The 21,593-nt window shown below is 36.6% G+C and overlaps 1 protein-coding gene across 6 annotated transcripts in view; it reads left to right on the forward strand.

Annotated features, from left to right (window-relative positions):
• Positions 1–21,593, forward strand: part of csrnp3 (cysteine-serine-rich nuclear protein 3) — a 120,688-nt gene that overhangs the window by 83,793 nt on the left and 15,302 nt on the right. For 2 of the 6 annotated variants that reach the window (XM_073913226.1, XM_073913230.1), the window contains exons 1-2: positions 919–1,116; positions 20,764–20,964. In XM_073913226.1, coding sequence (XP_073769327.1) covers positions 20,766–20,964 — 199 coding nt within the window. In that variant the 5' untranslated portion in view covers positions 919–1,116; positions 20,764–20,765. Of the gene's footprint in view, positions 1–918; positions 1,117–20,763; positions 20,965–21,593 lie in introns of those variants that run through there. The other 4 variants (XM_073913225.1, XM_073913229.1, XM_073913224.1 and 1 more) reach the window with 2 other exon arrangements.

A 21,593-nucleotide genomic window follows, 5' to 3' on the forward strand; every position in this document is an offset into this window, starting at 1 on the left:
CCCTTTGATGCAGCAGCAGAATTTAAACCTTTCGAGAATATTTTAGGGTCTGATTTTAGATCCCTTTTTTTTGCTGTCTTGGAGATTTACTGCAATGCCTTACCTTTTTTTACGGCCCATCTCTTTTTGTTTGACATTCTTGTAAGATTTTGATTACATTCGCGTAAACTCTGATTGGGTCGGCCCCCCTCAAAACCAGCCGACCGTCACGATCAGACCAAATGCCTAACATTTAATTATTATAATTATGATTGTAATTATTATTACTATTATTATGATCATAATTATCCTCATAATATACACATTATGCAAGAGATAAAAGCTGCCTGCATGTAAAAACAAAAGTAATTTTTTTCTGAAAAACTTACCGGCCCTTCTGGCATTTGCCAGAATTGCCAGATGGTCAATCCGGCCCTGCCAATAAGAGAACCGTAAAGTACCGAACCGATAAGTGGTATCGATAAAAGTAGTAATATCGTTACAACCCTAACGATACCCATACCTAGCTGTTTGTGTGTGTGTGTGTTTGTGTGGTTATTCATGTTTTTGAAACATATTCAATAATGTGATCCATGAAAAAGTAACTAGTCCGATTACGAGATATAGAGTAGTTTACTCCGATTACAAGCACTTGATTTTTAAAACCAGATTACATATAAACTGTACCGAGTGCACTTTCTGTGTGTGTTTGAGTGTTTTTGGCTCATTGCCGTGTGCCCTGGTTCACCTCTACAGACGATGTTTCTGCGCCGGTGATGGACTGTCTGTTTTCCTCTCTGCCTCCCTCTGATGATGGTAAAAATATCTGCAGACAGCAGGAGCACTGCTCTCTCTCTCTCTTGGTCTCTCTCTCTCTCCAGCATGTGATCTGTCAGGCAGGCGTCGCTGTGCCTCCGCGGCTGCAGCTAATGAGTCTTTGTGTGGCTGGTGTGAGCGAGTGTGCGCTGTGTTTTCTGCTAGCGGCGCTGGATTCGGGAGTGTGTGTTTCTCCGGTCTGATGGAGGGCCTTCATTCAGCTCGTCTTTGGTGCTGCTGGTGGACGCAGGTTGGTGGATTTGGAGGTGAAAGCAGGACTCGTGGGCTGTGTTTGTGTTCTGGCCTGATGGGGAATCTGAGGTCAGTTTATGTGAGCGTTCACTGCTGTGACCTGAGGGATCGCTGGGGATGAGGAGATGCTTGTAGAAATGTTCAGCTGGTGATGATTGCTGTAATGCAGTTGTAATGCGGTTGATTTGTGAGGCAAACTGGTTAAGATGAAGAACTTGTTGTTAAGGGACTGTTTACAGTTGCCAAGGCAATATGGCAACCGGCTGCATTAAAATGTGAAAATGTTAAACATGATTAATGAAACATGATGGATGTGCGTTCATCTATCTATCTATCTATCTATCTATCTATCTATCTATCTATCTATCTATCTATCTATCTATCTATCTATCTATCTATCTATATATATATATATATATATATATATATATATATATATATATATATATATATATATCTGTCTGTCTATCTGTCTGTCTGTCTGCCTTTCTGTGTCTGTCTGTCTGTCTGTCTGTCTGTATGTATGTCTGTCTATCTACCTATCTACCTATCTACCTACCTATCTGTCTGTCTGTCTGTCTGTCTCTCTGTCTGTCTGTCTGTCTGTCTGCCTTTCTGTGTCTGTCTATCTGTCTATCTATCTATCTATCTATCTATCTATCTATCTATCTATCTATCTATCTATCTATCTATCTATCTATCTATCTATCTATCTATCTATCTATCCAGTATTTGAAGTTGTTGTTATTGTTATTATTTTTAATTATGATTATTTGTGTCCAACTTCTAAGTAAAACAATACAACAATTATTTGAACTAAAAAAATGTTGAGATAGATGGTTTCTCAAATTATTATATTTCGGCTTAGTCCCTTTATCAATTTGTGGTCGCAACAGGAGAATGAACCGCCAACTGATCAAGCATGTTTTACGCAGCGGATGCTCTTCCAGCCGCAACACATCTCAGGGAAACATCCACACACTCATTCACACTCATACACTACACTACGACAATTTAGCCTACCCAATTCACCTATATTGCATGTGTTTGGACTGTGGGGGAAACCGGAGCACCTGGAGGAAACCCACGTGAACAGTGAGAACATGCAAACTCCACACAGAAATACCAACTGACCCAGCCAAGCTCGAACCAGCAACCTTCTTGCTGTGAGGCAACAGCACTACCTACTGTGTCACTGCGTCGCCCTCATATTATATTATATTATATTATATTATATTATATTATATTATATTATATTATATTATATTATATTATATTATATTATATTATCATGTGATTGTATTGACATATATAATAAGATTGTACTTTAATAAATATTTTTAATATTAAATAATTTTAATATTTTAATAATATTAATATTTAATAAATAAAATATATATATAGATTAATTAAACATGGATATTCCCAAAATGTGCATTATTAAACAACTGTTTAAATATAATATTTAAGTAGATAAATCAAATATTTTTAATATAGTTTATTCCTAATTAGGTATCATCACATGATTATTAATATATATATAACTTTTTATAGATTAATTAAACATAGATTTTACCAAAAATGCATTATCACACACTTATATTAATACAGAATACTTTTTATAGAATAAATATAATGAAAACAATATATTTCTGCTTTAATATAAAATATTACAATAATAAACCTTTAGAATAGAATGATTTAATATATCTTATGTTTTTTTCCCAGAAAATATTACGTTAAATTACAGTTGATTTAAATAAATAGAAATTATTTAAAAATGTTTAGATGATAATATACATGCCAAAAATAATGCTGGGTTGTTGTAACCCAGTGTTGGGTCAAATATAGACAAATCAAACCATAGGGTTAAAAAAATTGTCTAATAAATTTAACTGAAAGAAATTAGGCCAACGTTGGGTTTGTTCATAGTTGACCCAATGTTGGCTTACAACAACCCAGCATGTTTAGAGTGTATTAAGCTTCTGTATGCTATAACTGCATTGTAACAAATAAAGCTGGTGTGATATACAGAATTGTGATCATTCTGCTATACTCTATGCATCGCTCCTCCTCTAGTTCATCCAGATTTGTATTGATCTCTATATGCGGTCAGTTCTGTATGGACGTGTGTGTTTTTTTCTCCATGTACACACTGTGTTTTACTGAGCTCGTCCGGGGAGTGGCTGTTTTTGTCTCTGCTGGGTTTTGCTGCAGGATTTTCACTTGTAACATGCTGCAAGTGTGCTGTGGAAAACTACAGCAGCTAAAAGAAGACAAAGAGCGAGAGATGTAGAGGAGAAATAACCAGCTCCGTCTCTCTCTCTCTCTCTCTCTCTCTCTCTCTCTCTCTCTCTCTCTCTCTCTCTCTCTCTCTAGTACAGCAGTCAGATCCGGTTACCTTGGGTTAGCCGGAGACGTCATGCCCATTCATTGTGGCAAGACATGAGGGAAAGTTGCCTCTCTCGCTGTATACTGGATCTTAAACATTTAGTGTTTTAAGGCGAGACGCTGCAGCCAAAAACACTGTTTCTTCAAGTACCTGTCAGTTCTGAAATTAAGCTTTAAAGTTGACCTACTATGCAAAAATCCCTTCCATAAGGAGTTTAAACACAGTTGTATGGAAACAATGTGTAATAATAGCTGTCTCCAATTGTAAAAATGAATTCATTCTATCACATTTGATGAAAACAGTCTGCAGAAACACTTTGATTGACATTCCCCCTTTGTACATGTCATCAGAGGGGGAAGCCCCGCCCATTAGTGACCATCTCTCCCTCATTTGCATAAAGAGCCCTGAGTGAGAAGCTCATGTCTGCCAGAGTTTTGACCTGCTGAGGATAATGTCAGTAGTCTTGTTTTGAATCTGCCACTATGGTGATGCATAGGCATTTGTTGCTCCGCCCTCTTTTGAAAAGAGCACAACCTCATTTAAATTTAAAGTGACAGTCACACAATTTGGATCAAAGCCTAAAAGGGTTGGTTTCAAAAGTTATAAAACATTATTTGTGGGGTTTATTGAGCTGAAATTTCACATACACTACAATTGGCAATTTGTTCCAGCCCTCCAAATAGTGTGACCAAGTCATCAAAAATACGCAGAGCGCGAGTCACCATAAGCAAGTGGTGCGGGCAGCTGAAAACATTTGCATTGATATCTTCAGTAGGGATGCAACGATTGGCCGATTTAACTATTAACTGCTTTTTAATTTGTCACAGGTAATTAAAAAATAAAGGCTTCTAAGCCGCATTTCTGTTGCATTGTTGTTGTAGATAAAATATGATATTTTAGGCTAAAAACACGCATTAGCCTACAAAATTGGAACTCTTAAAGGGATAGATCATCCAAAATCTAAAACCTTGCCTTTATTTACTCACCATTCATTTATCTTAAAGTTTTTTCTTCTTCTGTTGAACATAAAACTGTTGAAGAAAGCTGGAAACCTATCCGCTTGTTAAGTGTGACGTCACGCGAAGCGGCTTCCGGGTCCAAGAGCTCTATTCAACTGAATGGGGAGACTTATGAAATGGCAATAATAAACGTTTACAAAGCGATTTAATGCTTTCGAAAATCACGATCGCAATATATATGTCCATGCCTAATATCCGATGGCCAGAAAGTGATTAATTTTTTTATAAATTGTAAAAATTTTGGTATTTGTTATGCAGCAAGCCCAGAGATTGTTGCGTACACTATGACTTTATGTAAAATTAACTTTAATGTGTGATAGGAATAAAACGTGATCATAAACGAATGATTTCTCCACTCAAATGAATGTAACGGCTTGGACCCGGAAACAGTATTACATACGTCACAAACACGTCACCACCTAACAAGCAGATAGCCATCCAGTTCCATAGCATTTGCCTTTTTTTTCTACTGTGCATGTCAATGGTTATGGTTTTCTAACATTTTTTATATATCTTCTTCTGGGTTCAACAGAAAAAAAGGTTTAGTACTACTTGATGGTGAGTAAATAGTGAGTAAATAAAAATTTTGAGGTGAAAAATCCCTTCAATGCAATCGATCAATTGGGAAGCTATGGTGAAAGCTACTACTAATACTAATATTATTATTATTATTATTATTATTTACACTAATCACACACAGTGTCTTCCCTTAAAGCTGTTGAAATACTGAATAAAAATTTCAGATTTTTGCAGCATTGACGATTTCCTCTCAGTGATTTCATTGATGAATTCTCTCTGATTACAGATGAGCGTTTATTTTCTCATCTCGAGTGTGCCTGTGTGCTCCATGCTACACAAATGATAAAAAGAGGCAAAATGACTCTCAAACGTGAAATTCAGTATTTGTGTGAGTGTATTAGCGTCGCCATGGCAATCGGCGAGCAGCGTGGCATCCGCTGAGGACGGAAAACGCGAATGGATTTTCAACAAGGGGAACTAATTATGATGATTACAAGAAAATTGACTTACATTGTGTCTCCAAAACTAGAGAAGCCATTTCCAATTATTGCAGAGCTCCTGCATCTCGCCGGACCGCTGGGGGAAACAGCAGGACTCAAAACAGATCCAGGGCTCAGATCAAGGGAATTTTCTGTGCGTTTAGGAGCGATGTTTCTCCATCCTGTGCTTGAAAGCGAGGAAAGTCTGTGCCATTTGGAGAAAGATAACTGTTAGTGTTTTTAGTCAAGTCACAGGGACATGCACCTGTAAGCTCTTTGTTTCATGCACTCGTTTTCCGCCCATTTACAGCTTGTTTTAATATAATTCAAATCAAATCCAATCGAATCACTTTTATTCTCACATAAAAGTGATTTGATTTGATTTCAGTACAGTTCAATACAAGTGCATTTGCAAAGATGTTAATATGTTGGTTTAGGGGTTTTGGTGAGCAAAAGTCTACAACTACACTAATAAATAATTGTTATAGACTTAAAATAGACATTTATATATATATATAAGACACAGGCACACTCGAGATGAGAAAATAAACACTCATCTGTAATCAGAGAGAATTCATCAATGAAATCACTGAGAGGAAATCGTTATGCTGCAAAAATCCATGACATTATTATTCAGTTTCAACATCTTTAAGGGAAGACACTGTGTGTGATTAGTGTAAATAATAATAATAATAATAATAATAATAATAATAGTAGTAGTAGTAGCTTTCACCATAGCTTCCCAAATTGATCAATCGCATTGATGGAATTTTTCACCCTAAATTTTTAATTTTACTCACCATTTACTCACCATCAAGTATGTGTATATATATATATATATATATATATATATATATATATATATATATATATATATATATATATATATATATATATATATATATATACATACACATACACACACACAAACAAATATGTGTGTGTGTATATATGTATATATATGTATATATGTATATATATATATATATATATATATATTAGGGATGTAACGGTATCAGAATTTCGCGGTACGGTAATACCTCGGTATGAATGTCACGGTACGGTATTTATTGAATCATTTACAGGAAAAAACAAAACTTATGGAAATACTCCAAAAAAGTGCCAAAAGTGTCAATGACATACAAATTAGCCATCTATCTGTAAGCTTTGAAACAGGAACTTCAATTTTAATAAAAAAAAATTATTAAACCATGTAAAAAAAATAAAGTTTCAATTTAGTATTGTTGAAAACTCATCACATTCAACATTTAATCACACTCAGCCCATCTACCCAGATGAGAGCTCTGCTAGTCGGACTTCTCATCAAGCATCTCCCGCTGGATCTAATCTCACTATATTTATTAAACGGGATATTTCATTTATCTTGTTGTCTTTATCTAACGACATATTCCCTGACTTTGGGCATTGGAATCTATTACTTGTTCTCAGGTAACGTGTTTTGGCTGAGCGCAAAGATAAGTTAATGATTAATGTAACCACGTACATTCTGTATATTGACTGATCGCCTTTATTTCCTATAATGTAAAAACTTATTGTATGTTATACTTTTAAAATGGCCATTATCGATTCTTAAAACTGATACTCAGCAAAAGAGAGGCTGTGTTTCGTATTTTCACTGAAATTGAAAGGAGACAGTTGTTATCGGCTCCGTTTTGTTATAAATATCCACACAGTGATGACGCTCATCTTATGCAGCACGGCGCCTCAACATGTCTGCTGTCTAAGTTGCTAATATTAAAATGAAAATAGGCAGTTCCTTAAATCATGTTTACATTTTATTGTTGAGAAAGTGAAACAACGAAGCCAGGGTGATGTGAATGAAGTTATAAAGTACATGGTTCCCTTTGAAGATTTACCCGTCTCCTCGGTATAATCTGCTTTTCCATATCAAACTGAGAAGAAGAGACTGCAGCCTTGATCAAACTTGCGAAGTCTGAACTTACACGGAGATAATGCAGGACTGAACTGTGCGTGTAAAGCAGGTCGCACACCAGAAGCGACGCTCGGCGGCGCGCCGCGCAGCGCCACGTATTTTAGAATTCTAATTATAGGTTTCTATCAGGATACACACACCGGCGCCGCAAGTCGGCGGCTGTCGGCGGCGCCCGGCGACGGCTCAGGACGCAGTTCATTTTTCAGCCGCGCCACAGAGCGCCATCTGATTAGTTTCATGTTAAATATCATTCGAATGTGCGCGTCTGGTGTGCGATACTTTAATCTGTCATGTACGCGCCGTGTCGCGGCGCCGAGCGGCGCTTCTGGTGTGCGACCTGCTTTAGAGTTTTCCAGCTCTTTTCATCCCCGCTTCTAGCAGCACACTCCATTTCCGCATTACTGGATCTGTAGCAACAACAGACCGCAAGGGATGATGGACAAGCATGGGCTGATGGCAATTGTAGTTTTCGTTACCTCCCGTTCTCTTCATTCGCCTGAGCAAATTTTCTCAGAAGACCTATAGTTTTACCGAGTCATGCGACTTCGGTAATATCGAAAAAAATTAATATTGCGGTATGACAGTATTTACAATACCGTTACATCCCTAATATATATATATATATATATATATATATATATATATATATATATATATATATATATATATATATATATATATATATATATATATATATATATATATTTATAGCTGATGCAGTGGTGCAGTAGGTAGTGCTGTCACCTCACAGCAAGACGGTCGCTGGTTCGAGCCTCGGCTGGGTCAGTTGGCGTTTCTGTGTGGAGTTTGCATGCTCTCTCTGTGTTCGTGTGGGTTTTCTCCGGGTGCTCTGGGTTCCCCCACATTTTAAAGACATGCGGTACAGGCGAATTGGGTAGGCTAAATTGTCCGTAAGAGTGTGAATGAGTGTGTATGGTTGTTTCTCAGAGATGGGTTGGGCTGGAAGGGTGCTGGATGAAAAAATGTGCTGAATAAGTTGGCGGTTCATTCCGCTGTGGCGACCCCAGATTAATAAAAGGACTAAGCTGAAAAGAATTTATATATATATATATATACACACACACACACACACACACACACACACGGCCGTAGTGTATGAGCGTATGAATGTGAACGGGCTTTTTTCTAGTGGTACAGAGGAATCAAATATCATATGAACATACAGTCATACATTTAAAAATGCAATAAATATGCTTAATATATGAATATGATAACATATAGCCTATATTTTCAGCTGTTGATACTTGACAAGTACAGAAAGTTTTTTTTTTACTTTAAGAACAGTAACCTATCATTTTTTTTTAACTTTTAAAAGCACATTTTAAATTTAAATGTTGACATTTTTTAACAAATAAGCGCAGTACAGGGTTCGCAGTAATGTTCAAACAATTTATAATGTTTAAAGTGGCTGACAATAATACTCTTAATAATAGGAATTAATCCACCTCATTTTTGAATTATTACACACACACACACACACACACAAACACACACGAGTACAATTTGCTTAATTTACATGTATTTCTATTGTTTAATCAGATTTAACATAAATACATGACATATAACATCTAATACAACGTATTATCTTATAGCCATAGTGAGAACACTGCCTACCAGAAACAAGTAGTTTCAAGAAGACTCGTGAGATTGCACCTTAAAGGGAGCCCAATACTGTATGTGGGCTTGTAGTACAGCTCATAGTGCAGTGCAGCATTCAGAGGATTGTGTTTCTCCAGGTCGACAGTAGGTGCAGTCAGTGTGTCTGTGGAAAACAGAGGCCTGTTCTGTTCTTATGAGAGGGAGACACATTCCACATCACTGCTGCGGTTTGGAGAGGCTCCAGCTGCTACACACACACACACACACACACACACACACACACACACACACACACACACACACACACACACACACACACACACACACACACACACACACACACACACACACACACAATAGGCCTCAGCTGGTCTTGCCCAGGGGTTAAACTGGGCCGGATGGAGCCGAACATTGTTTCTGGTGTCATGAGAAAATCTCCTGCTTCAGATTCCAGTTCTTCTTTGATCTCGAATTAATCTCATTGGATACTATATTTGATTACTGATTACAGCCAGACAGAATCTGTTGATGTTTTTGCTATGCCTTTGCACAATTAAAAAAAAATTATCTGTGGATTTAAGCTGAATAATTTAGAAGCTAAAAACTTAACATGTAAAATAGAGCACTTGAAATTAAAGTTTATAATGCAAATCCAATTTGCACCACTTTATTACATCCCCCGAGGTGTGGATAAAGATTTTTCCCTTTTACTGACTCACAAAAACAACAAGTTTAGCGTCCCAAAAAAAAAAAAAAGAATACATAAATAAATAAATAAATAAATAAATAAATAAATAAATAAATAAATAAATAAAAAGTATACATTTATTTAACATAAGGAAGTAAACAACACTGTAAAAAATAAATCTGTAAAATTTACAGTAAAAAAAGGCAGCTGTGGTCGCCAGTAATTTACCGTTAAAAACACGATACAAGCCATAAAAGTAATTTCTAATTTTTACGGTAAATTACTGTATTTTATAAATTTATAGAGGTAATATGTCTGTATTTTGAATGATCAACATCTACACATCTTTTGTTACACAGTTAGACATGTTAGCACACCCACATGCAGGTGGTGATTGGAAAGTTACATAATGAGCCAATGCTCATCACAATCAACTTTTCCCACAAGCAGAAGAGCGTATCAGCAAGGTGCTCTGTGTCATTCACACAGCTACAAAAGCCAGTATGGTAACACGCATAAAATTAAAGTCATGAAATAAACATTGTTCATCAACATTAGATGTAACATAAATCTCTAATGTACATAACGGATGGGGAAACAACTAAAAAGATCCATAATAATGTCAACCAAATGCATAAAAAATTATGTGCCATGCAGGGAATTCTGGGAAAGTCAATTTACGGTTATTCACCGTATATATATAGGAAAAATATCGTTAACCAGGTTACGGATTTGTACTGTAGCATTTTTACAGTTTTTACCGTTGAAATCACGGCCATTTTTTGCAGTGAAGTCTTCAGGAGGGGTCAACATAACAAACAAAATATACTAACTTCAATATTTTAATCTAACTAATCTAATACATAAAACGACAATTCCCTTTCTGTTGTTACATAGGAGAAAACTTAGACAGAGGAAAATGGCCATCACCTCTCTAAAGCATCCCATAAATTACGAATGAAATTAAGATGATTTGGCTCACCAAATCCTCTCACAAGAGCCCTCAATAAAAAGCCACCAAAAGAGATTCTTTCTCCAAAGATCACAGGTCTGTCTTATATTCACAAGCCAATCCTTTGTTGGACCAATGAGGACAGAGAATCCATCAGTAGAGCTAATTTGCAAGGTTGACTCCACCTGAATTAAAGCCTCATTGAAGGAGAGAGAAATAAATACATGATATCAGCAAGAGATGTTCATGGAACAGAACAACTTGTTTAACAAATCTGCAGTAGCTCTCTCATACCGTATAATACATCCACTAAAAGACATTGAACATTACAAATCGTCTTGTACAAAAATACTTTTATAAATGTGCATTTTATAAAATAACATTACTGAAATAAATATATAAACAGAATATATACAGTTGAAGTCAGATTTATTAAACCCCCTGAATTGGTTTTCCCTAATTTCTGTTTAACGGAGAGAAGATTTTTTTAACACATTTCTAAACATAATAGTTTTAATAACTCATTTCTAATAACTGATTTATTTTTTCTTTGCCATGATGACAGATAATAATATTTTACTAGAAATTTTATCAAGACACTTCTATACAGCTTAAAGTGACATTTAAAGGCTTAACTAGGTTAATTAGGTTAACTAGGCAGGTTAGGGGAATAAGGCAAGTTATTGTATAATCATGGTTTGTTCTGTAGACTATCGAAAAAAAAAAGTATAGCTTAAGGGGGCTAATAGTTTTGACCTTAAAATGGTTTTTAAAAAATTAAAAACTGCTTTTATTCTAGCTGAAATAAAACTAATAAGACTTTCTCCAGAAGAAAAAATATTATCAGACATACTGTGAAAATTTCCTTGCTTTGTTAAATATCATTTGGGAAATAAATTTTTTTTTTTTTTAAAGTAGGGCTGTGCAATTAATCCGAAAATCAGTTCGATTACTATTTTGGCTTCTAACAATTATGAAAAAAACATTAATCAAGATAAAACCATTATTGCATCATGTAGCGCCCCCTTTCCAGCTGTACACATTTATTGCTCTGCAAAGCTCAGTTTCACGTGAACATTACTAAAAGCATGTGCTGTAATGTACCTTTTGCAGCGCGGGATGCACATCATACATTGATGTACATTCGAATCATTCATGTTTTTAAAAGCGCGAATGAGATCGCATGCTGTTGTGTGTGCGCTCAGCCTCCGATATTCCTGCTGGTGACTTTTATTATTAATCAAACAACAAAAGGAGAAAATCCCTCACTGCTCTTGACTGAAGAACTACTGTAGCTGTGATTAAAGTGTTTTTCTTACAGTGAAGATGCTTAAAGCATAGTTTGTTTTATATTTTTATTCTATTGTATTTATTTCCCTTCCCCTATTTACAGGGAGGAAAATAACTCAAATATATACAGCTAAAGTCAGAATTATTAGCCCTCCTGAATTATTAGCCATCCTTTCCCCCCAATTTCTGTTTAATGGAAAGATCTGTTCTAAACATAATAGTTTTAATAACTCATTTCTAATAACTGATTTCTTTTATCAAATTATTATTTTTCAAAATACAAGCATTCCGATTAAAGTGTGATTTAAAGGTTTAATTAGGGTAATTAGGCAAGTCATTGTATAACAGAAGTTTCTTCTGTAGACAATCAAAAAAATATATTGTTTAAAGGGGCTAATAATATTGACCTTAACATAGGTTTCAAAATATTTAAACCTGCTTTTATTCTAGCCAAAATAAAACAAATAATCCTTTCTTCAGAGGAAAAAATATTATAGGAAATACTGTGCAAAAAAATCCTGAATCTGTTAAACATCATTTGGGAAATATTTCTTAAAAATAAATAAATAAATTTCACAGGAGGGCGAATCATTTTGATTTCAACAGATAATGGTTTTCAATAATCCTGATTAAAATTATTACCAAAATAATTGTGATCATGATTTTCCCATAATCGAGCAGCTCTAAGAAAAAGGTGGTTGAATAATTCTGATTTCAACTGTATAAACTACTAAAGTATTAAAAATGTTACTAAAAAGTCACCTTTTCACCTTTCAAAGTCACCTTTTCCAACCTTTTAAGGCTATAAGTGGCCTAAAGAAAGATCAAGGTCTCATAATGCGATTCAAAAGCATAAATAAATGGAGAACAATAAAAACATAAATTACAAAATACAGAAGACTGCTAATTTATGGATACTAGGGATGTAACGGTATCAGAATTTCACGGTACGTTAATACCTCGGTATGAATGGCACGGTAAGGTATTTATTGAATAATTTACAGGAAAAAAAAAACTGATGAAAAGACTCAAAAATAGTGCCAAAAGTGTTTATTTACCTTAGCACTGAACATAATGACATACAAATTAGCCATCTATCTGTAAGTTTCAAAACAGGAACTTCAATTTTTCAATTTTAATAACACAAAACTATAAAACCATTTAATAAAAAATTCTATTTAGTATTGTTGAAAACTCATCACATTCAACATTTAATCACTCACTCACTTAGATAGAAATGGGGTTTTTAAGGAAAATTATCATATTATTATAATCTGGTAAAAGCTGGGATCTCTGGGCATTTACAATGTCCCCTGCAACAGAAAAAACCCTCTCATTTGGGACTGAGGTTTCTGGGACAGAGAGATATGATTTAGCCAAGGTTGACAGCAGTGGGTAACGTTGTGCATTGTCTTTCCACCGCTTGAAAGGATAAGCCATGAGTGAGATAGAGGTCTCTTTACGGTACAAGTCAATGTCTGCATCAATCTAACAAGTGTGCTGTGTTCTGCAGTCCTCATGACTGTTTTTAGTCGTATTCCCCGACTTATATTTCACCACAGTCTGGCAGTGCCTGCATACTGTTTTTTTGTTGTCTATCACCTTTTCTCCTTTTTCGTAATTTTTTAGAAAGAAACCGAAATGCTTCCACATCTGATTTAATCCCCCTTTAGGTTTGATCATTTCCAGCTCTTTTTCTTCCTCGCTACTAGCAGCACACTCCATTTCCGCATTACTGGATCTGTAGTGACAACAGACCGGATAATGGCCACGCCTAAGCTGATGGGAATTGTAGTTCCCGCTACCTCCCGTTCGCTTCATTCGTCTGAGCAAACTTTTCTCAGAAATATAGTTTTATTGAGTCATCCGCCTACGGTAATATAGAAAAAAATTACTATTGCGGTATGACGGTATTTACAATATTGTTACATCCCTAATGAATACGTTTTTACAGTTTGGATATATTCGAAAATGTTCCTCTGTAACCCTCAATTGGTAATTTGGGTAACTGTTTTCTTTCTATCCTTAGCTCTCTGCCAAAACCAACGCATTTTCACACACCAAGCTGCTGCTCACTGGATATTTTCCTTTTTTTTTCAGAAATTCTCCCTGGAGGTGCTGTGTGTGAAATTTCCTATAGATCAGCGGTTTCAGAAATACCCAGACACATTAATTAAATAGACACACTTAAATGCCCTTTCTTCTTCATTCTGAAGCTCGTTCTAACCTTCAGATCCTCCTAGAGGGGTCTAGATGCAGACCTGGTGCAGTTGCAATCTGAGCTGCATGCAATGCAATATAATGTGCTCCCCTAATCCCACCTCTAACCCCACCCCTCACAGTGACGTCACTAGCTCCATTGAGTGCATTGTGTCTGACATTGCATCTCTGAGTTATGCAATCTCAGCTTGCATCATCAAGGCTGCATCCAGATACTATTGGAGACTCCTGACTACATCTGAATCTGTAAATGAATTTAGCTGCTGCGCTGTGTTCGTTTGATTAGCTATTTATTTATTTGCTGTATATTTATAGTGATTTTTAAGCAACTGTAAGATTAGATGACTTTCTTTCTGAGCTCAATGCGATCCCCATCAGCTGTGATTCTTCCCCTGCCTGTAAAATCCAAGCTCATCAGTCTCTCCGCTGGTTTCAGTAGGCTTGCAGTGTAAAAACAACACATTCGCTCTCAGTAATGAGGCTGCCAGCCAGTCTTCCTCTCTCTCCAGACTTTGGCGCATGCATGTGTGTGTGTGTGTGTGTGTGTGTGTGTGTGTCTCGTTTTCGCTCTCATTGCTGGCTCAGTTGTAGCTACAGAAATAAACAGAAGTCGGGAGGGAAAAGATACTGTCAGGATGTGCTGTTACTGCAGGCTCAGGAAATCTCTATGAAATCTGTCCAATCGAACAGGTTGAACACTACAGAAAAAAACAGGTTTATTACATGTAACAGCTGAATAAAAAAGAGAAAATGGTGCTTACCTGTACAAAACACACCATCATGGGAGAATATCCTGCTCCAGATTCCTGTGCTGTTTCTGTCTCAAAGTAATCTCATTGTATACTATATTTGATTACTGATTAGTGCTTTAAAGTATCTTTTAGTTATTTCGGTGGAGAATCTTTTGTATAAAATCTGCGGATTTAAGCAGAATAACTGAGCTAAAAACTTAAAAACATCAAATTAAATGTAAAAAATCATAATGTTGCTGTGGTGCTGGCAGTAGTTCTCAGGGTGTTGCTATGTGGCTAACTATGATAGATGTTTTCATTATTTTGCTACGCTAGGGTGACTGTTTTTTCAGTATTAACGGTGCTGTATGTAAGTTTTTGACTCTTTAAAAGCATAAAAATACCATAATATGTTTGCAGATATTTAAGAAGCGGTCTTTGTTTTTGCAATTTAACCTGCCCAATGCCAGTTTAGCCATTTAAGTTTCAGCACCCCGGGTTGCCTTGGTGGAAAACCGTGTATTTCATTCATTCGGGCAGAAAGGCTCTCAAAGCATGCGCTCGTGACCGAAATGTGACCTCTGGTGGACAGTAGCAGACTCCGAAATAAGACGCAGATTCAGAGTTCCACATGAGGTAATAATTAGTAATTTATATAAATATTATGAGCGTAAGCATTATGGTGAGATACACATGATGAGCAATTTGGCTGTTCAGAAACACGGAATAGTGCACTCCAATAAAATGGTAAGATTTATGATCTATTTAAGACATATTAAAAATAGTTAACGTTATTAAAAGCTCAGTTGGTCAATCTGCCCAGTTGGTGGAATGAACTCCCTAACTGCATCAGAACGGCAGAGTCACTTGCTGTTGTCAAGAAACAACTAAAAACTCAACTATTTAGTCTCCACTTTCCTTCCTAATCTGCAGTTGCCTCTCTGGCTATACCACTAACTGTACTCAAAAAAAAAAAAAAATTTACTAATGCTTTTTCTTCTTAGACTTTACACACCTGTAACTCACCTACTGCACTTATTCATTGTTGCTCTTATAGTTGTGTTAATTGCTTCCTTGTCCTCATTTGTAAGTCGCTTTGGATAAAAGCATCGGCTAAATTACTAAATGTAAATGTACATGCTGAATCACTGATATGTCTTTAGTTCAATTTCAAAAAGCTTATTTTATTTTTAAGATCTGAGGTGAACTATCTGCTGCTGCTTTCAGTATATGGCAATAACTGTCATGTAAAATGGCATTCAAAATCACATTATTAGCATTTAACACTGGATTAAGCATATCAGGTGTACCTGAGGTGACCATTGTCAGTTTTCTGTTGCAGCTGTGAGAAACAGAAGACGTTCCGGCTTCATGTATATAGAGCATGATTTAAATCACCTGCTCCTGTCCTCAATCTGGCAACTGGTGTGTGTTTTGATCCAGGCATGCAATACCTAGTTCAACCACTGGGTGTCAAACTTACATACTGCACTTTAAAAAAAAAAGAGGACTTACAAAAGTGTTGCATGCAGTACTGTTGCAAATAATTTATTTGTGTTGAATTTAAACAAACAAATTAAGTTTAATAATGTTCAACATAATTTGTTTGTTTAAATTCAGCCCAAAAAAATTGTTTACAACCACTTAACGTAAAAAAAATTGAGTAAATCCAAGGGATCATCTTTGAATATTTTTTTCAGTGTATGTGTAAGTTAGAAAAACACAATATATAATTTCAGCATCTGCAATGTAGTCACATCACAAGGCTGTGGAGAAAAATGGAGTAAAAGTTTAGCATTTGCATGAGTTTTTAAGGCCTGTGTCATTGTGAGTGTGCATAATGCGGTTCAAAAGCAGAAATAATAATAAAAAAATATTTAAAAAATAAAATAAAATACATGAATCACGAAATATGGAAAACTGTAAATTTATTTTTTACAGTCTACATGACCCACTAATGGTGGTGTGCAACAAGCCATGGCCTAAAGAAGAAGGTAAAAGTAGTGCAAAAATGCATAAAATTTGTGATGACTGTAGAAAGCAAAAACCAAGTTCAGGGATTTTAAATAGGTGATTTGGAAATCCTGGCTGGATGCATTTTTTATTCCCAAGAGGATATATCCAGGAAAAAAGGAATGCAATCCATGCTATGTCATTTTATTGGGACTTTTTCTGTGTTTCTAGATCTGTATGTTGCTCTGCTAGTTGTTCTACTCTAATTGGCTGAGCTGAGATAGACATCAAATGCTATTGGCTATTAATTTTCTAAAGGAGGAGGAGCTACTCGATATTCTGTCTTGATGTTTCGGTTGAAATTACACATCAAAGCTGCACATTTCAGGGCACTTCAGGGAACTCTGAATATTTTGGGTTGCTTAGCAACCATAAAATTTGTACAGTAAGGAGAATTAAATTTTTCTGGATATTTATCACTGTGTGAAAAGGGCTATTGACGCATGCTCATGGTCCGTATGCGATATCTAGTGTATATATCTATGGCAGTATGAGCTAACAAAATCAATATGCTAAGTTTGGATTTCATTTGTGCTTTAAGCTCGACTCTGATTGGTTATTCCTCCTGTTTTGATGTTTCAGTTGAAATTACACATAAAAGCTGCACATTTCAGGGCACTTCAGGGAACTCGGAATATTCCGTGTTGCATAGCAACCATCAAATTTGTACAGTAAGGCGAATTTGAATTGGAACAATTTCGCTGCGTCTTCTGTAGAAACTGAAAGCTTTGTTCACTTCTGCTCTAAAAGATTCAACTTATTTTATTCAGCTGAACATTTATTTTTATCTAGGGGACCTTTCTTTCCATGCGGCCTTTTCATAAATTTTTTTTTTGTTTCGTGTCCTTGTGCGATGATGAATAAATTCCTGAAGCCGAGGTGCTTTATGAGCGCAATTCTGAAAACTCATCTCGAGTTTCACATTTGTTTTCTTTGCTGAAGACACTCAATCAAACACAGACCAAATGGACTTCCTGGAAGCCTGAGGTAGAATTCAATTAGTCCTGTTTTTTTATTTTTATTTTTCTCCTGTGGTCCTGTGAGGCTGCTGATCAATGGCAGGAGGAGGAGGAGGACAGGAAAGCAGAGCAGGAAGTGTTTCAGCGTTTATCACTAATGGAGTGTTTTGAGAAGCAGAGAACTGAGCAACAGGGGCTCAACGCTCTTTCACTGTACACTCTCAGAAATAAAGGTACATGAGCTATCATTGAAAAGGCACAGGTGTGTACCTAAAAGGTCCATTTTGAGTACAAATAAGTATCTGAAAAGTACAAAAGTGTTCCTCTTAAAATTTTAGGGAACTAATACTTTTGATGTACAAATATGGACCCTTCAAGTACAAACTTGTACCTTTTCAAAAGGTACCACCCCAGTGACAGCTTGTGTACCTTTATTTCAGAGAGTGTACAAGGTTTCCAAGATCAAACATATTAGCACATTTAATTGAAGCAAAAATGTGTTTGAAAACATAAAAAATGTGTTTCTTGAGGAAAGCCTTATCTTATGAATCAGTGAATGATGGAAATGAGTTACACTACATGAAAAGTGTCATGCATACAGTTGAAATCAGAAGTTTACATACACTCACAAAAAAGGAACATAAGCATTTTTACAAAATGTCTGATGGTAAATTATACTTAATGTTTACTATTTTTGTTGTTGATTCTGGCTTGTTGATTTTCTCATGTTGTCACACAAGTAAGCAGTGTGTTTGAGGTTTTCCTTAAATTCTACACTTGTGCCTCCAATTAACTCAAATGTTGTCAATTAGATAAACCTTAGATAAACTTACGTTTTTTGAGGTGAAGTGAGGATTTATTTGTTTATATGTTATTTGTTTTATGAGGATTATACATAGTGATACTTCATGTGTGTGTTTGTGTTTACATGTTATTACAATAGTCTAGCACAGTGATTTGCATGTTACACAAAATTGTAATTTGTATTTGTTCAATGTTCATAATAAATACAGTGTCAAAACACATTGCAGGAAGTGTACTGAAAATTACATTAACATCTGACTTTTTTAAATGGTTGTGTGCCCTTTTATACAGTGTATGTAAACTTCTGGTTTCAACTGTAAATATAGTAAATCCAGAATTCTGTGTTTGAGGCAGCATGGTGGCTCGTGGCTCAGTGGTTAGCACTGATACCTCACAGCAAGAAGGTCGCTCATTCGAGTTACAGCTGGGTCAGTTGGCATTTCTGTGTGGAGTTTGCATGTTCTCCCTGTGTTGGCGTGTGTTTCCAGTTTCCCCTACCGTCCAAACATATGCGCTACAGGTGAATTGAGTAAACTTAGGCCCCATTTACACTAGTGCGTTTTAGTTTTAAAACGGCGTTTAAGATCAAAAACAATCCACATCCACACTAGCGTTTCACCTAGCGTCACTGAACATATCTCAGTCCACACTACGCCACCAAAAACGTATATCACGTGACCATTCGCGCACTCTAGTATAAACTAGTCTAGCATGCGCATTCTTGTATAAACAGAAAGCATGTGTCTCGCTCGGCAATTGGTTATTGTTAGTCAACAAACGCCGGTTGAACATTAAACACGATGGCAAAGAAAGCAAGAGAGGTATTTTTGTGGACAGACAACGAGATTGAGTTGTTACTAAATGTAACAAATGAATAACTGCACAGTGGCGCCTAAAACAGACAATAGTGCAAACAATGCTCCCATTTCTCTGTCCATGTTGTTGTTTACAGTACTGTTTTCCGGTAGCGTTAAAGCCATGTGTTATAGTCATGTGATAGAGGCTTGACGAATATGGGAAGGATACTGTGACGAAGGCAATAACACAAAATCCCCAATCAGGTAGCGAATCTCAGCAGTCCCGCTTCCGTTTTCAGATGTCTCCGTTTTTCCTCATCCACACAAGATGGAGCAGCAGTGTTTCAGAATGAAATGGCCTCTCCAGCGTTTTCAAAACACTACCTTTTCGGCGCTCGAGAACTCTGACGTAGTGTGGACGAATGGCGTAACGTAGCAAAACTTATGCGTTTTAAAACGAAAACGCATTAGTGTAAACGGGACCTTAGTGAAATTTCAATTTTATGAGAAGCACATGATAGGATTGACCGCAGCTGGTCCCTATTGCTAATTATTAGTTAGCCAATCAGATCATTCTAAATTTAACATAAATATCCAGCTTAACTTTATTTCTTATCTTTGTTTCGGAAGACCCTCCCCCCCAACCATCCCTTCTCCCTCCTCCTCAGTTTTAGGGTTGGGCAAAACGGCGGCTCAGTGGCTAGCACTGGTCATTAGTTCAAGTACTAGCTGAGCCAGTAGGCACTTTCTGTGCAGAGTTTACATGTTCTCCCTGTCTTTGCATGGGTTTTCCCTGGTACTTCAGTTTCCCCCCACAGATTAAAGAAATGTGACACAAGAAAAAGTCACAAGCATTTAATACGTACACACTGGCATGGTTGCCGGTCTGTACCTGTGGAGCTCTCGAGAACTACTTGATCTCGTATCCCTTAAAATTCTCATTGAACAGATGGGAACCCTGGGCTCATCCATCACCGAGCTCAGGGTTCTCTCCTGGAACAGCATGGCAAACCTGCTAATATAATCAAGCTTTAACTAATTGTGAACTCTTAAAATTGGTCATTGTGAATGAGTGTGCATGGGTGTTTCCCAATACTGGCCAGAAGGGCATCCGCTGTGTAAAACATACGATGGAATAGTTGGCAGTTCATTCCACTGTAGCAACCTCTGATAAATCAGAGACTAAGCTGAAAGAAAATGAATGAATGAATGTCTGTCTGTGTAGAGAATATGAATGTTATGTTTACCTACTCTTTCTCTGCCTCTCTCTGTCTGTCAGTCATGAGTGGGATTCTGAAGAGGAAGTTTGAGGAGGTGGAGGGAGCGTCTCCGTGCTCATCTCTGCGGGAGTCTGAGGAGGAGGAGATCTCCAGCACTGAGAGCGGAGACAGCAGCGACAGCGTCAACCCGTCGGCTTCCCACTTCACACACTCCACAGCGACGGCAGCGTCAGCGCAGACACACACGCTACAGCGCACAGGTCAGACACACACCTCCTGATACACTCCAAAAACAAAAACTTCAGTTTTATTATGTATACAGTGCCTATAGACAATACCACAGAAATAATGACTTTATTTGTCATCCAGCCTGAAATCACATTCCAAAAACTTCTCCAGTGTTTCAAATGTGTTTGTAGCCTCTTCCCCTACAGTATAACCGGTGTCTCTCTGCACATTTATCCTGAAGGTCTTTTTAAAGCAGGGTGTAATGTAAGTAGATTAATAATCATTTTCACAGGGTGCGAAGATAGGCACTGTAAATACAGTGGAAAACAAAGTTATTAGTGTCCTGTACATTTTTAATTCTTCAATATGCAGGGTCGGCCTGTGGCATAGGCAGTATAGGCAAATGCTAAGGGCGCTGTACATCCAGGGGGGCACCAGAAATGAGCGCAGTTAAGCTGGTTTTGTTTTTGATATTCCTGACACATTTAGTGATAGACGGCAATAACTCAAAAGGTAACACTTTACAATAAGGTTCATTAGTTAATGCATTTACTAACATGAACTAATCATGAACAACACATGTACAGCATTTATTAATCATAATTGAACATTTACTAATGCATTGTTAACATCCAAGTCCATGCTTGTTAACATAAGTTAA

The sequence above is a fragment of the Danio rerio genome, chromosome 9 (assembly GCF_049306965.1).
Source record: "Danio rerio strain Tuebingen ecotype United States chromosome 9, GRCz12tu, whole genome shotgun sequence".
NCBI classification, from domain to species: Eukaryota; Metazoa; Chordata; class Actinopteri; order Cypriniformes; family Danionidae; genus Danio; species Danio rerio.